This window comes from Cherax quadricarinatus, chromosome 11, assembly GCF_038502225.1.
Source record: "Cherax quadricarinatus isolate ZL_2023a chromosome 11, ASM3850222v1, whole genome shotgun sequence".
Taxonomy (NCBI): Eukaryota; Metazoa; Arthropoda; class Malacostraca; order Decapoda; family Parastacidae; genus Cherax; species Cherax quadricarinatus.
Window position 1 is genome coordinate 4,219,408 of NC_091302.1, and position 17,265 is coordinate 4,236,672.

A 17,265-nucleotide genomic window follows, 5' to 3' on the forward strand; every position below is an offset into this window, starting at 1 on the left:
GATGATGAAAGTATTTTCTTTTTGGGGATTTTCTTTCTTTTTTGGGTCACCCTGCCTCGGTGGGAGACAGCCGACTTGTTGAAAAAAAAAAAAAAAAAATTGCTATCCAGTATTCAGAGAAAGTACAAAACCCATGTGAGTAATTCACAATGGAGTCAGTTGGGAAAAATTGGTTCACATAAGAAGCTCACATTATTTCAATGTAAAACTGGAATTTATGGAATGCATATCTGTATTGTTAGGTGAGGATTACTTGTACACTGTTGGAAATTATACTAAGTTACCATCTCATATACTGAAATGGGAAACAGAATGCAATGTGTGTGTTAGGAGTGAGTGGTTTATGGGACCTGATGAGCTGTTGGAGTGTGAGTATGGTAACATTTTGTGAAGAGATTCAAGGAAACCAACTATAGTTGGACTTAAGTCCTGGAGGTGGGGAGTACAGTGCCTACACTCTAATTATTATTATAATCAAAAAGAAGCGCTAAGCCACAAGGGCTATACAGCGCTGCAGGGTAGGGAAGGAAGCAAGGGTATTGGATGGCAAAAGGGAGGAGGGATGATCAGTAGGTTACAGAAAACAGCGGGGCAGGGGATAGTACGGGGGTAGAGGGTAGCAAGAGTTTGAAGTAGAAAGGGCTGAAGGTATCAGAATTTGTGAAGTAAGTCGGTTGTTGTCAAAAAGTCAATGAGAGAGTCTGGATAAAAGGTGGGTCCATCAGCGAGAAGGGAAGGTAGAGAGAGAGAGCAGCAGAGCGAAGACGACAACGGAGGTAAATTCTGCGTGCTCGTTGATAAAGTGGGCAGTCCAACAGAATGTGGCTGACTGATAATGGAACTTGGCAATTCTCAGAGAGGAGCAGGGCGCCTCTCCATGAGATATCCATGAGTAAGACGAGTATGGCCAATGCGAAGACGGGAGAGAGTAGTCTCCCAACCTCGACACTGGTGATAAGAAGACTGCCAGTAACCTATACTCGGTTTAATAGATTAAAGTTTGTTGCCGAGCATAGTAGACCAACGTTGTTGCCAACGGGTGTGAAGGTGGGAAGATATTGCAGCAAAATAGTCCGTAAATGGAATACCTCTACATGAAACTGGTAGGTCATTTACTGCTGACCGCGCAGCAGTGTCTGCCTGTTCATTGCCCTGTACGTCAACATGACCAGGGACCCAACAAAAAACAATATCTTTATGCTTGGTAAAGATACGGCGTAGCCAAAGTTGGATACGGAGGACTAAGGGGTGAGGTGTATCAAATTTCTGTATAGCCTGTAAAGCACTAAGGGAGTCTGAGACAACCACAAATGATGACACAGGCATAGATGCAATACGGATAAGTGCTGTAAGGATGGCATACAATTCAGCAGTAAAAATACTAGCCGAAGATAGTAAATGCCCTTGTATGACGCTGTCCGGAAACACTGCTGCGAATCCTACGCCGTCAGAAGACTTAGAGCCATCTGTGTACACTGCAATGGCATGAGAATGAGAGTGAAAGTGGTCAAGAAAAAGAGAGCGGGAAGCGACCGTAGACAGTTGGGCTTTCGAGCAAGGGAGAGAGAAAGAACAGACTCGAACAGCTGGAACTTCCCAGGGGGGTAGGGAAAAGTGAGATGTTACATGTACATAGAAAGGTGGTAATTGAAGAGAAGACAAGAGCGAATGAAGGTGAAGAGAGAAGGGACGGAGTAAACAGGGGCGACGAACAAATAAAGAATGTCTACTAATATCAGTGACCATTCTATAAATGGAAGGATTGCGGAGATCATGAGAGCGTACATAGTAGCGAAGGCAATGGGCATCACGGCGATCGGATAAGGATGGAACGTTCGTTTCTGCATAGAGGCACTCGACAGGGAAAGAGCGAAAAGCACCAAGGCATAAACGTAATCCTTGGTGATGAATGGGGTTAAGGCTAGAGAGAGTAGCAGGAGATGCCGCTGAATAGATCTGGTCACCATAATCAAGTTTCGATAAGATAAGGGTGGAATGTAGGCGAAGGAGGGTTCGACGATCAGCTCCCCATGAAAGATGAGCAAGGGTTTTAAGAAGGTTCAGCCGGCTGTGACAAGTTGCCTTCAGAGAGGTAATGTGAGGTTTCCAGGATAACCTACGATCAAAGAGGAGGCCCAGAAACTTGACTGTATCACGTTCAGGGATATGGGAGCCATAGAGGTACAAAGGATGATCGGAGATGACAGAGCGTCTAGTGAAAGTAATTTGGTGGGTTTTAGTGCTGGAAAATTTAAACCCACGTGTGGTGGCCCAATTGGAAACACGGTCAACTGCATGCTGGAGAGAAACTGTAATAAGGTGACAGTCAGCGCCTGCACAGGCAATAGTGAAGTCATCAACATAGAGTGATGACCAAATATTTGATGGAAGACTAGAGGCCAAATCATTCATTAATAGCAAGGAGAAAAAGTGTTGTGGTCAGAACACATCCCTGGGGGACACCTTCAGCTTGGATAAAGTCCGGGGAGAGCACATTATTAACCCGAACACGGAATTGCCTGTTAGTTAAAAAGTTCTTAAGGAAGGATGGTAGATTGCCTCAAAGGCCTAAGGAGTGGGCTTGGGATAAAATATTATACCTCCAAGTTGTGTCATATGCCTTCTCAAGGTCAAAAAATATGGCAATAACTGAGTGGTTATTCGCAAAGGCATTACGAACATACGTATCCAAGCGTAGAAAGGGGTCTATGGTAGAACGTCCCTTACGAAAGCCATATTGATGAGTGGAGAGACTGTTGTGTGTCTCTAAATACCACACTAAACGTCTATTTACTAGGCGTTCCATCACTTTGCAAACTGCACTGGTAAGAGCAATGGGACGATAGTGGGAGGTTTCATGTCCCGTAGTGCCTGGTTTGCGGAAAGGGAGAACAATGGCGGATTTCCACAGCTGTGGAAGAACTCCTTGTGACCAAATAAGATTGTAAAGGCATAATATGACTGCAAGGGCTGACTGATGTAAATGTTGTAGCATACGAATATGAATGTCGTCAGGCCCAGCTGCCGATCATCGGCAAGCTGAGAGTGTTGCCTCCAGTTCTTGAAGTGTAAAAGGCACATTATACTGTTCTTCTCTGAGAGAAGAAAAGTCCAAGGGTGCTAACTCTCTGGCAGACTTTGAGGAAGGAAATGACGGGCATAGATGGAGTCCCTGAGAAATACGGACCAGATGATTGCCAAATTCATTGGCAACATCTAGTGGGTTTGCTATATCAACACCGGCAACCCGCAGAACAGGAGCCGGGTCAGGAGAATATTTACCACTCAGTTTTCGTACTTTTTTCCAGACTGCACTCATAGAGGAAGCAGAGGTGATGGTGGAGACATAATCTCGCCAGCAAGTGCGTTTAGCGTCACGGATGACACGGCGAGCGATCGCACGCTTCTGCTTAAAATCAAGAAGTCTCTCTGTGGTTCTATTGTACCGGTACCTGCCCCATGCAGCGCGTTTCAAACGTTCTGCACGAGCACAAGCAGGAGACCACCCAGGCACGCATTTCTGAGAATGCCTGCCCGAAGTTCGGGGTATAGAATGAGAAGCTGCGGTTAAAACGGAGGACGAGAAGAGGTGTAAAAGCTCATCGATGGAGGACGAAGAAGGAACCTCTCTAAAAACAGTTAGGTGTGAGTAAAGGTTCAAATTTGCCTGATCAAATTGCCAGCGTGGGATGCGAAGAGGTGGTGAATATGAAGGGGAAGTAAGAATGATTGGGAAATGATCGCTGTCATGTAAGTCCGGAAGAACAGACCAAGTGAAGTCTAATGCGGCGGAGGAAGAGCAGACTGAGAGATCGATGCAAGAGAGAGTGTGAGTCCGAGGATCAAAATGGGTGTGAGTACCTGTATTTAAAACATGGAGGGGGTGGGTGGCAAGAAAAGCCTCTAACTGAATGCCACGGGAATCACAGTGAGACCCCCCAGAGGAAATGGCGGGCATTAAAATCACCAAGTAACAGAATCGGTGGTGGTAATGACGAAACAAGAAAGGCAATATCCAGAATAGATAATGCCCGAGAAGGAGAGAGATATAAAGAACAGAGCGTATACCACCTATGCAAGTGGATACGGGCTGCTGTGTAATGCAGCGAAGTACGAACAAATAGCTGATGGTATGGAATATCAGTGCGTAGAAGAAGGGCACTTTCATTAAAGGTCCCATCAGGAAAAGGATCTGAAGAATACAATAAATTATAGCCTGAGATGGGAGAGATAACAGCAGAGTGTAATTTTGGTTCCTGTAAGCAAACACCAACAGGGGAAAACTGGGAGAGTAACATCTGAAGCTCACCCCGATTACCCCTGAGGCCACGAATATTCCACTGTAAATAGGCCATGATTGGCAATGATAAAGATACCTGAAATCCGCAGGTAAGGGTTCCTACGGACTAGAGGGGTTAGAAAAGTCCACATGCGGAGGCAGTGGAAAACGTTCAAGCAGCGAAGGAACGGTGCGCTGTGAAGAAAGGAGTTGCGCAGATGGAGTAGAGGAGAGAGAAGGAGCGGAGGGTGGATCAGTGTCCATTGATGGTTTGGTCTCTGCAGTATATTCAGAGATTGCTTCAAGTGTTTCAGAATTCTGAGACATCGTATGGGAGACAATATTGGAAATGGTAGGGGGAGGATGAGTAAAGATTGGAACTGTAATGGACTGTACCAAGGTAGGGGGGGGGGCGAAAGGGTGGAGGGAACTGGAGAAGCGTGAAAGGGGACAGAAGCAGAAACCTGGGAGGTGGCAGAAGAGGAAGAAACCTGGGAGGGAACAGGGGAGGAAGGAACAGTACGAGGAGGAGGGTGAACCTCTACACTTGTAACAGAGCCAGTGAGAGGGGGAGAACCAGGTACTGAGACAGGGAAGGGAAAATGAGGAGGTGGAAGATGGGTAGGAGGTGTTAACAGACCTTTTTTTGACTTTTGAGAAGTAGAGGGACGATTGGGAGGAGGTGTCATACGAGATCTCGTCTCTACTGAGGCTTGTGAGAGAGAACACGAAGAAGCAAGATCAGACTGCGACGTTGAAGTAGGGACGTCTGAGCCGAGGACAGCAAAAGAATTAGCTACAGGAGTGACTATGGGAGAGGTAACCACAGAGGTGGGTGCAGAAGATGGGATACCAGAAGTGGGGGGACGTTTTGAAACACGGGAATAAGAAACACGAGGTAGTCTCCCTTGGAGGCGGAGATGAGAAACTGCCATGGCATAAGGGAGACCTTCTGCCTCTTTGAGGTAACGGATTTCCTGCTCGTTTAAGTAGACTTGACAACGGCGAGAGTACGAAGGGTGAGCCTCATGACAATTAAGGCAAGAGGAAGGTCGATTGCAAGACGTATTAGAATGGTCATCGGCACCACAGACTGGGCATTCGGCGATAGATCTGCAATATTTCGCTGGATGGCCAAATTGCCAGCAATTTCTACACTGTTGCGGTGTAGGGATCACCTTTCGAACTTGTAACCGATGTCCTGCTACATAAACTAAGGATGGGAGTTCACGGCTGTCGAAAGTTAAACGAGCCACATTGCTAGGGTATCGTCTCCGCCCACGGGCAGGAAGAACGTAGTGTCTACCTTGAGGATTGGAAGATCTTGGAGTTCCAGCTGTTCAAGAATGTCAGTGCCACATGTCTGGAAATTTTGTTGAACTATGGTATGGGGCAGAATGACTGTACCACTACAAGAATTGAGGGAATGATGCTTTTCAATAGTTACAGGAACAGTATCAATATGGGAAAGACGAGAAAGCTCATGAGCCTGGGTAGCATTCTGTACGGTGACGATGCGCGTACCGCTCTTAAGAGCATGAAAAGAAATATCTTTACCAACATGGCGTAGGAGTGCCTTGCCAATACTGTGGTCAGAAAGATAGGCAGTAGAGGAAGTCGGTCGTAAAGTGAAGAATTTAGTCCATTGTGCAGTCTGAAACTGAGCGTGGAAAGGTAGTGAAGGACGTGTCGATCTTTTCTGAGAAGAACGAGAAGGTGGAGAAGTATCATCAGCAGGTAATTGTCGTTGTCGTTTAGGCGTGAGACCAGAGTTGGTCCGACGTGGAACGGGCCGGCGATTCGAAAATTGCCGCACCGTAGAGGGAGAGGCCAGAAGCATAGTCAGAGGAGAGCGAAGGTCCGATAAATCGAAGGAGTCAGTCGAGGCCTCAGTACCTGAAGCGGGTGAGGAAACAGCACCGGCAAGAGGTACAGAGGCATGAGGAGTGTCCGAAGAGTGGTCCAAAGACGAGGCGGGGTCAGAACGGGGTGCGGTATCAAGAAGGGGCCCGGGGGTAGCAGGTTCATGGACTAGGGCTGCCATTATTAGGTTACTTCTTTCTTTTTGTTTTTAAGAAAAAAAAAGAAAGAGGAAAAGAAAATAAAAATAAAAAAAAGAATAAAAAAAGGGGGGACCGGGGAGGGATAGTTCCTAGGAGGAATGAAAGGGCCAGAAATCTCCCTCCGCGCCCAAGAGGACCTCAGCAACGCAAGTAGTGCAGATGCAGCATGGAACCCGTGCCATATCCTACCCATCATGCCAGTAAACCGGCAATCCGGGATAGCAACCTCGCATCTGCCGAGCTACCTCAGTGGACAAAAGAGAGGGCGGCCGGAAATCCGCCACAAAGCATACCTCCTTCGGCCACCACCCCCGGAATCCGAAAGGTGGCTTCCAGAGATACACCCGTCGCCCGAGAGACACCCAAAGCCACCCTCCGGGATACCGGAGAGCGATCAGGACATCCCCAGGCAATCCAGATTCCACGGCAAACTACGCCACCGCCAAGAACCTCAACGGAATGGGATGGACCCCGGTACCCTTTCCCCTACCTAGGAACTAGCGTGCCTGTGGGGAAAAAAAAAAAAAAAAAAGAAAAAAGAAAAAAAAAAAAAAAAAAAAAGGCCAAAAAGGAAGGGCAAAAGGGAGGGGTGGGGAGGAGGAGGAGGAAAGGAAAAAGGGGAGGATGGGGAGGATGGGATAGGGAATGGGGGATTGGGGGGTAATTAGGTTCGGTCTGAGGAAGTAGACCGACAGGTCTAATTCCTCAGACCAAGAGCCTCTTCACCACGCCAAGGAGCCCCCCTTGAAGAGGCCTACACTCTAAAGGAGTGGGGATATCTGTTGTTTGGAGGGACATCTGAACTACAGTATCTGTGTACCTCTGGCAAGACAGTGATAGTGTGAATGATGGTGAGTGTTTGTTTCAGGCTGTCCTGCCTTGGTGGGAGATGGCCATTGTTAGAAAAAATATGTATACGTATATGTAATTTACTTTATATAGAAACTCTGACTCCTGTGGATATCGTTTATGAAACATCTCACCTGTGACATGGCTGTGTGTGCAAGGTACTTTTTTTTTTATAAAACGCAACAATTTAATACACCTTATATTAAGAGTGCATAACATCATAAATTAAAATAAAATAAGAACTTTGATTAACAATTTTCATTTACCTAACTAAAGAAGATATTGTTTAATCTCTTCTAATGTTTTATGGCACAACTCACTTAACAAAATTTTCAGCAGAAATAATTACAAAATTCAATAAAATAACACAATCCTTATGTAATTAACTACAATGCTAATTTTTCTGTATTTTTCAATAAACCAAATTATTTATCAGCTCAATATTTAACACACGTTGCAAAAGAAAAGCAATAAGCATTAAATATAAATCAATGCCATTATCAATATCTGCATACAAAGCACCAAATTCCATTAATGAACTAATATAGCGGTGGGTAAATTTTAACCTTGGTAGTATAGCATTTGAGAATCTTGGTAAAGTTCATTCTCATTCTAATTCTCTCTCTCTCATTCTCCCTCTCACACACACACACACAGTGGCTGCCTCAGATTCTGTTTAAAACAAAATAAAACACACTGCCATTTTAACTGCCATTTGGCATATTACTAGATGATTACTGTACCACATGCCGATTTCCATCTGCATTCCCTACCTAGTACCCACTATACGAATAGCTACACAAAATATGGTAGATCATTTGTGGGAAAACTCAGTGTACATATAAACAATATCACTGATGAAGGCATGTGTCTAAGACTTGTCAACCTGCAGCTGGTTACAAGAAATATTTAGCAATGATTGCATTATCACACACACTTAAGAGCTTTAAGTCATCACAAGATGCTCATCATTTTAATAACTTATCTGATTAATGCAAATTACCAAATCTTCTGGATGAAAGTGCAATGCACTATTAAATTGAAGTTTCATATGCTAGTCAATATTTGAATTAAACTCACTCATACAAAATATCTATTTTAAATTAAAGATTACATTTTAAGAAAAATATAGTGTATTCAGAAAAGTACAACAAAATTTCCAAGATTCAATTAATTTTCAAAATATAAATAAGATACATACTAAAATTTGTCAGGTTGTCACCAACCTGACAAATCCTAAGATATAAAACAGTAAAGTAATATTACTTGTGTAAGTGAATAAAATATGTTGTATTACAAATGAAAGTTCAGTAAAAAGAGGACAAAAATTATAGGTACACTCAGAATATTAAATTAACAAATTTAGAAAAAATTTCACAACAGTATCAGGGTCAAGTTTTCTAACAATTTTCCTTAAGTTTGCTTTTATGAATAAATATTGCTATGAGAATCTAAATTACAACATAACTAAATGGCATTTGTAAACGTTTTTTTTTATTTTCAGTATTAGTAACTTATCATTAAGCATTATCTTGCTCTGGCCTATATTAAATCATTGGAGAGTGAAAATAAAATATAAATAATTAGTGTGTTTACTGGCACAAAATCCTTAACCAACCGAAAATATTTTTCTAAAATGCATCATATTCGATTACCTTGTAAACTGACATAAGGAAAATGATACACAAGTTTCTTGAAATGAAAAATTGTCACTATAGAAAATAACCAATATACTGTAAATGGCAAATTAATAATGACAATATACTAAAACTACCACATTACTGAGGTTCTTGTATGTGGATTAGTAATGTCCCTCTTCTAAGTAGCCTTTTATTCTTGTTGGAAGAGGCAAGGCTTGGATGTGGTCCACACGGGTGTATTGTCTAATCACAAATCGGCATAGGTATTGCAAAGATCGCACCTGTAAAATTCAAAATCATTATTAAACTATAACAGAAGAACTTTTCACTATTTTCAAGTATCAAAGTGCCCAGTGCTAGATGTGTGAAAAAAGAAATGCAAAAATTCATTGTAACAGGCATAACTCTGTTTTATTTGATATAAAATTATAAATAAGGGTAGAAAGGGGTATAATGGGTTGGTATAGAGTATAAGGTATATACCATACATATTAAAATGTGCCTGCACTCTGAAGGAGGGGTGTTAATGTTGCAGTTTAAAAACTGTAGTGTAAAGCACCCTTCTGGCAAGACAGTGATGGAGTGAATGATGGTGAAAGTTTTTCTTTTTCGGGCCACCCTGCCTTGGTGGGAATCGGCCAGTGTGATAATAAAAAAAAAAAAATTAAAATGGCATAAGAATAAAGTATGGGAAATGTGTGTGGTAAAGAGCAAAGTTAAAACCTAATTACAAAAAGATATTTATAAAAACAGTATATTTTATATGCAAGATCCAAGTAAAGCTGTAAAGGACTTTGATATTTTAGAAAGAATATATGATAGATAACCAGATACAGCATCAAGAAAAAGTTACTGTAATTTACTGTTATCAAGTAATGTAACTTAGGCATAAAATCTGTTTACCTGAGTAAACCTTGAAACAGGTTTGGTGAGTCGAACTGGAAAGGATGGTGATCCTGGTACACGCGCCCGAGAGTAACAAAACACTCCCGACTCTGAGTGGCTCATACAGTGATCAATAAGACCTACTAAACTTGAGTAGCCCTCATGCTCAGGATGGGGATAAAAGCTGAACCATCCTGGAAAAAATATGTGAATCACACATATTATCAAGGACCCCAAAGGAAATAAATCACAGTGTCTGACTTTTTTGGGGGGTTATCCTAGGTAATTTACACTATGTATGATAATTGTACATATGTGTACAGGAGGGCCCCCGCTTTACGGTGTTTGCTAAAATAATACAGTGGACTCCCGGCTTACGATATTATTTCATTCCAGAAGTATGTTCAGGTGCCATTACTGAACGAATTTGTTCCCATAAGAAATATTGTGAATTAGATTAGTCCATTTCAGACCCCCAAACATACACGTACAAACGCACTTACATAAATACACTTACATAATTGGTCGCACTGGGAGCTGATCGTAAACCGGGGGTTCACTGTAATACAATAAATATATTCATCACTCACTATTAGCTAAGGATGAAATTTTTTTTAAGGTAAGTAATGTGTGTACTGTATATGTATTTTTGAGGCCAAGATCTATTGCTCACTTCATATATAAGATCATTAGAAAGAAGGAACATTGCAACAGTCCTACTGACATACTGGGCAGGTCCTTCTCAAATCAAACCCACTAATAATAATAATAATATCTTTATTTACTACAAGTACATGTACATGGTATACAGGCCTAGCTGACATCAGTGACATACTACGATATCGAAAACCCTTTGTTATGCTGAACATTTCAGGCAAATTAGGTCATTGCCCCAGGATGCGACCCACACCAGCCAACTAACACCCAGGTACCCATTTTACTGATGGGGAACATAGACAACAGGTGTAAAGAAACACACCCAATGTTTCTACTCTGGCTGGGAATCGAACCCAGGCCCTTGCCATGTGAAGTAAGAGCGTTAGCCACCAGGCCACCAGAGCCACAAAAAATATTTGCCCAACACGATATATGATAGAGTAAACATGTTATCAGGCTTTTATATACATTTGAAAGTAAAAAAGGAAGGAAGAAGTTATGTTTCACTTTACAGCAGTAGCCCAGAACCTAACCTGCTGTATAAGTAGGGGATTGCCTTCACCTGTCCCTAAATAAACTTACTTACCCTTTCACTGTCCAGACCCCCAAAATTAATATTGCTCCCAGTGTCAACTTTTTATATATATATAAAAAAATCTGAAATGGTAGAGAATCGTTTTCTGAAGGTAATGACACCAAAAGTATGAAATGTGATGAAAAACTTATGGAATTATGAAGGCACAAGGTCCAAAGTCAAGGTGCAATTGATGTATCAGCAATTTTATCCACTTTGATGAATCTTTGTTTAAGTCAAATCTATTGTGTCATTCAACCAAATTCTTAGCTATTTTGTTAGAATGGCTTCTGTTCTACCAACTGAGCACAGGAAACTGCCCATACAAATATTTCAACTTTTCTATAAAGTGCACAGAAGTCTGTAATATGGCCAATTTTACACAATTTCACAGTGCAGTAATTAAGTTACGAGTCTGTAACAACTGTATATTTGTGTTAACCCAGATTATTTTCCTGAAAACTGCTACAAACAAAAAAAAAAATTCCACTACACACTTTAATAATAATAATAATAATAATGATGATAATAATAATAATAATAATACAATAATAATGATGATAATAATAATAATAATAGATTGATTATCTGGTGATCACTTATTTGATGCTCACCATTATCCTCCACCACAGGAGTGTCCCGTGGCTTGGTTGACAGCGCATTCAGCTTGCATACTGAGTATCCGGGGTTCAATTCCAGCATAGGTAAAAATGTTGAACATGTTTCCATACACATACATACTATCCCTGTTCACCTAGCATTAGGTAGGTACCTGGGTGTTAATTGACTTGTGGGTTGCATCTTGGGGGATAATATTAAAGGATTTATTTATTTATTTATTTAGTAATTTGAGCATACATACAGAGGTACAAAAAAATACAGGTAAGAGCAGCATGCCAAAGCCACTTATATGCATAGCATTATGGGCTGGCTTAAAATTAACTTAAGATTAACTAAGCAATGATGAAATCAGTGATAAGACATTATTGTAAACAGATAACTATAAAGCACAAATGAGTATTACAAAGACAGGTCATATGGTTGCATGCATTGCTGTACATTCAGTCGAATGGAGTATTCTGTTAGATTGGGTTTTAGGTTTAACATTTATGTGATATAATTGTGAGAAACATTTAAGATATACAATTTATAAGGTTCAGTTATTCAGTATTTATTTGGTTTTGGGTGAGTAAGTGATCTTTGAGAAGAGACTTGAATTTATAAACAGGTAGTGTTTCTTTTATATTTACAGGTAATGAATTCCAGATTTTAGGGCCTTTTATGTGCATTGAGTTTTTGCATAGCGTGAGATGGACACGAGGAACATCAAAGAGTGATCTGTGCCTTGTGTTATGGTCATGTGTTCTGTTGAGGTTGGCAAGGAGATGTTTGAGGGGAGGGTTAATATCAGAGTTAAGTGTTCTATGTATGTAATAGGTGCAGTAATAAGTATGGATGTTTTGTATGGTGAGTAGGTTTAGTGTTTTGAATATTGGTGGAGTGTGCTGCCTGTAGTGAGAATTTGTTATCATTCTAACTGCAGCCTTTTGTTGGGTAATTAGTGGTCTGAGATGGTTAATTGTTGTTGAGCCCCATGCACAAATTCCATAGGTGAGATAGGGGTACATAAGAGAGTGATATAGGGCTAGGAGGGCTAACTGTGGAGCATAGTACTGTATCTTCGATAGTATGCCTACAGTCTTGGAAATTTTCTTAGAAATTTGTTGTATATGTGTATGAAATTTGAGTCTACTATCAAGGTGGATTCCTAAGAATTTTCCCTCCCTGAGGATGCACTGACTTTATTGGATTATCCTGAGTGGCTAACCTTCCAAGTTAAAAATCCAAACAAATCATATCTTACCCTGAAATCTTTTTCATACATAGCATCCCAACAGGAGGTCACAGGTCACTGCAGATCTACAGTATTTTATTACTTGTGATGGGTAATCCCACATACAGAAAATTGGAAAAAAAAAAAAAACTCTTGGCAAACACTATAACCTAACATAGCCTAAGTTATGTTGAGGGATAACTCATAATTATACAGCATTTCAACAAGTCACCGAACCTGCCACCTGGTTAACTTACTGATGTCAGTGGTATGGAAAGTTTGCTTGACATTAAACAGATAATATGAAAAGGAAGATGCAAACAATAGGGAAAACAAAGATGATGCATTTATTCTTTTCTTTAAATCCTGTACACCAATAACTGGTGATTTACCACACAACACACAATATATACTGGAAAACTGCTAGGGGTTAAGGTTAGATAGGCAAGAATTGTACAGATTTTTAATCCAGTGGGTTAGCTACCCAGAATAACTTAAGAAATCAGTGCATCATTGAGTACAGGCGACGGAAAAGAATAACAGAGCGGCTAAAAGAGGTCAATATATCTGAAATGCGTAGGGGGACACTGGTCAGAGAAATAGCAAGCATCGAACTTAAGCTAAAGGAATCTTATAGGAGTCAGGAATCGCGAGAACTAAAAGCCATAAATGAAATCGAAAGAAACCCAAAGTATTTCTTCTCCTATGCCAAATCAAAGTCGAGAACAACGTCCAGTATTGGGCCCCTACTTAAACAAGATGGGTCCTACACAGATGACAGCAAGGAAATGAGTGAGCTACTCAAGCCCCAATATGACTCAGTTTTTAGCAAGCCGCTAACCAGACTGAGAGTCGAAGATCAAAATTAATTTTTTATGAGAGAGCCACAAAATTTGGTTAACACAAGCCTATCCGATGTTATCCTGACGCCAAATGACTTCAAACAGGCGATAAATGACATGCCCATGCACTCTGCCCCAGGGCCAAACTCATGGAACTCCGTGTTCATCAAGAACTGCAAGAAGCCCCTATCACGAGCCTTTTCCATCCTATGGAGAGGGAGCATGGACACGGGGGTCGTCCCACAGTTATTAAAAACAACAGACATAGCCCCACTCCACAAAGGGGGCAGTAAAGCAACAGCAAAGAACTACAGACCGATAGCACTAACATCCCATATCATAAAAATCTTTGAAAGGGTCCTAAGAAGCAAGATCACCACCCATCTAGAAACCCATCAGTTACACAACCCAGGGCAACATGGGTTTAGAACAGGTCGCTCCTGTCTGTCTCAACTATTGGATCACTACGACAAGGTCCTAAATGCACTAGAAGACAAAAAGAATGCAGATGTAATATATACAGACTTTGCAAAAGCCTTCGACAAGTGTGACCATGGCGTAATAGCGCACAAAATGCGTGCTAAAGGAATAACAGGAAAAGTCGGTCGATGGATCTATAATTTCCTCACTAACAGAACACAGAGAGTAGTCGTCAACAGAGTAAAGTCCGAGGCAGCTACGGTGAAAAGCTCTGTTCCACAAGGCACAGTACTCGCTCCCATCTTGTTCCTCATCCTCATATCCGACATAGACAAGGATGTCAGCCACAGCACCGTGTCTTCCTTTGCAGATGACACCCGAATCTGCATGACAGTGTCTTCCATTGCAGACACTGCAAGGCTCCAGGCAGACATCTACCAAATCTTTCAGTGGGCTGCAGAAAACAATATGAAGTTCAACGATGAGAAATTTCAATTACTCAGATATGGTAAACACGAGCGAAACACCAACGTCAAAGACCTGGGAGTGATCATGTCGGAGGATCTCACCCTCAAGGACCATAACATTGCATCAATCGCATCTGCTAGAAAAATGACAGGATGGATAATGAGAACCTTCAAAACTAGGGAGGCCAAGCCCATGATGACACTCTTCAGGTCACTTGTTCTATCTAGGCTGGAATATTGCTGCACACTAACAGCACCTTTCAAGGTAGGTGAAATTGCTGACCTAGAAAATGTACAGAGAACCTTCACGCTGCGCATAACGGAAATAAAACACCTCAATTACTGGGAGAGCTTGAGGTTCCTAAACCTGTATTCCCTGGAACGCAGGCAGGAGAGATACATGATTACTATATACACCTGGAAAATCCTAGAGGGACTAGTACCGAACTTGCACACGAAAATCACTCACTACGAAAGCAAAAGACTTGGCAGACGATGCAACATCCTCCAATAAAAAGCAGGGGTGTCACTAGCACGTTAAGAGACCATACAATAAGTGTCAGGGGCCCGAGACTGTTCAACTGCCTCCCAGCATACATAAGGGGGATTACCAACAGACCCCTGGCAGTCTTCAAGCTGGCACTGGACAAGCACCTAAAGTTGGTTCCTGACCAGCTGGGCTGTGGCTCGTACGTTGGTTTGCGTGCAGCCAGCAGCAACAGCCTGGTTGATCAGGCTCTGATCCACCAGGAGGCCTGGTCACAGACTGGGCCACGGGGGCATTGACCCCCCGAACTCTCTCCAGGTAAACTCCACGTAATACTGTGCCCCAGGATGCAACCCTTATACAAGTTGACTGACATCCACGTACCTACTGACTGCTTGGTGAGCAAGGACAGCAGGTGTAAGGAAACACACACACAATGTTTCTACCTAGCTGGGGACTGAACCCCAGACACGGTGTGTGTGAGGCAAGAACACTGTCAACCCAGCCACTGGCCACATAGCAAGCCATGGAGCAACTGTATTACAATCATGGGATGCACTAAACCCTTACAAGTGTCTGGGAAATGGGAGGCAATAAGGCTTGATCTAAGGGAAGGATAAATCCAATTTCTTGGATGAAGAGCCTCTCTATGGCATCAGGAAACTCCTTGAAGGGTTAGTGTGCTATGGTTCTGCTGTAAACCAAATACAATATTTTGTGAAATTTCTTTTTTTACAAGTAAAATTTAATCATAAATGTACAATATTATAATCACAGTGAAGTGCTAAACCCAAAGGTCACACTAATATATATGATGGAGAGGTTAAGTTTACAAACCATTGCTGTGTTCAATCCTGGTGTGGAGAGTCTTGTTAAATGATCTAAAGCTCAGACTTAACAAATACTTGTCATCGGAGGAGTCCCGCACCAGGAACGCTCCATCAGGCTGGTCTAACAACTTCTCCTCGGCTTCAGCTCTAGTTATTGGACCCCAATACCACCCAAACTTGGCTAGCCGGAAAAGTTCCTCTGCTAAACTTCTTTTACTGGCATCAAAATTCATGTCCTGCAGGTCCCATAGTTCACCGCCATACGTTCTATTGGGCTGCGGTGAAGACGTCTCTGATATGGCACTGCGTTCCACACTGTTAGGCATTTGTTTGGCACTGGGCATCAAGCCGTACGATGCCACTTTGCTGCCGACACTTTCCACCAACACTTGGGGTAAAGTCACACCTTTGTTTTTTCCCAGACTCACTTTAGGCCCTATCGTCTCTGATAATACCATTGGGGAATTAGTATCGGTTGTGTAGCTACTTTTACTATAGAGCGACACTGTAGCGACCTGAGTCTGAGATGTCAACACAGCCTCACAAACTTTATTTCCAGACACTCGCACACATTCTCCGTGAGTCGTTTTAGTTAATACTTCGCTCTCGGAGTCAGTCAAAACATGAGAGGCGGAGTTCTGTCGCGTTATAGGGGTGTGCATAGGACGGATCGCACGTTTATTATGCTTGACTTTGTGACTCTGGCCACCACTAGCGTTCAAACCATCACTAGACGACTCTTCACTAATAGACTGTGAGAACGAGTCGCCGAAGCTGTTAGATAAACCCTCGAAACTTTTACTTTTCTTTGGGGTGTTGTTGTGTAGCGTGTCCAGCTTACCACTGATTTTCTTCTTTAACGTCTGTAGAATGCCACTTTTGTTTTTTTTCTTGGGTATTTTGTCTTGAGTGTTGGAGTTTGTTGGAGGAGATGGAGACGTGCTGGAGGTGCTGTTGGAGGTAATAATGTTGGTGTGTATAGTGGAGGTGGTAGTGTTGGAGTGTATATTGGGGGTGGTAGTGTTGGAGGAGTGTATGTTTGAGGAGCTGGTGTTGGAGGAGTGTATATTTGAGGTGGTAGTGTTGGAGGAGTGTATATTTGAGGTGGTAGTGTTGGAGATGTGAGTGTTGGAGATAATGTTATTGGAGGGTGATCCCACCACCACCACTTCACCATTACTCCTGCTGGTGGTGCTGCCATGGCGAGGTGAGCGGCTCAGCAGCTGCGACAAACTGACCTTCTTCATCATAGTTCATAGAGGGAGCCGGTGGGCGTCACCTCACCCTCAAACACAGCCATTGGACGTAATAATAACCATCAACCTTCATCTGATGTGACCAGCCATCTTGTTCCTCCACTCAGGATCACCAACAACTCCAAACATTCCTCAACACTAAATAAACCATTTAAACATAACTAATTTTTTTAGACATGTCT

At 42.2% G+C, this 17,265-nt stretch overlaps 1 protein-coding gene across 1 annotated transcript; it reads right to left on the bottom strand.

The window, feature by feature from the left end:
• Window positions 1-212: 212 nt before the first annotated feature.
• LOC128687653 (suppressor of cytokine signaling 6) lies at window positions 213-17,203 on the bottom strand. Its single transcript, XM_053775224.2, has 3 exons — window positions 15,835-17,203; window positions 9,735-9,910; window positions 213-9,112 (listed from the first exon to the last, which is right to left on the bottom strand). The coding sequence occupies exons 1-3, from the start codon at window positions 17,075-17,077 to the stop codon at window positions 8,993-8,995; spliced, it is 1,539 nt and encodes a 512-aa protein (XP_053631199.1). The 5' UTR covers window positions 17,078-17,203; the 3' UTR covers window positions 213-8,992.
• Between the last annotated feature and the right edge of the window lie 62 nt (window positions 17,204-17,265).

Bases quoted from the DNA above. Each gene is read 5' to 3' on its own strand.
- LOC128687653 (XM_053775224.2), bottom strand. From the start codon at position 17,077: ATGATGAAGAAGGTCAGTTTGTCGCAGCTGCTGAGCCGCTCACCTCGC. The intron at 9,911-15,834 runs GTTTGTAAACTT...TATTTTTTCCAG, and splicing joins CAGGATTGAACACAGCAATG to GATGGTTCAGCTTTTATCCC. The intron at 9,113-9,734 runs GTAAACAGATTT...TGAATTTTACAG, and splicing joins CTGTTTCAAGGTTTACTCAG to GTGCGATCTTTGCAATACCT.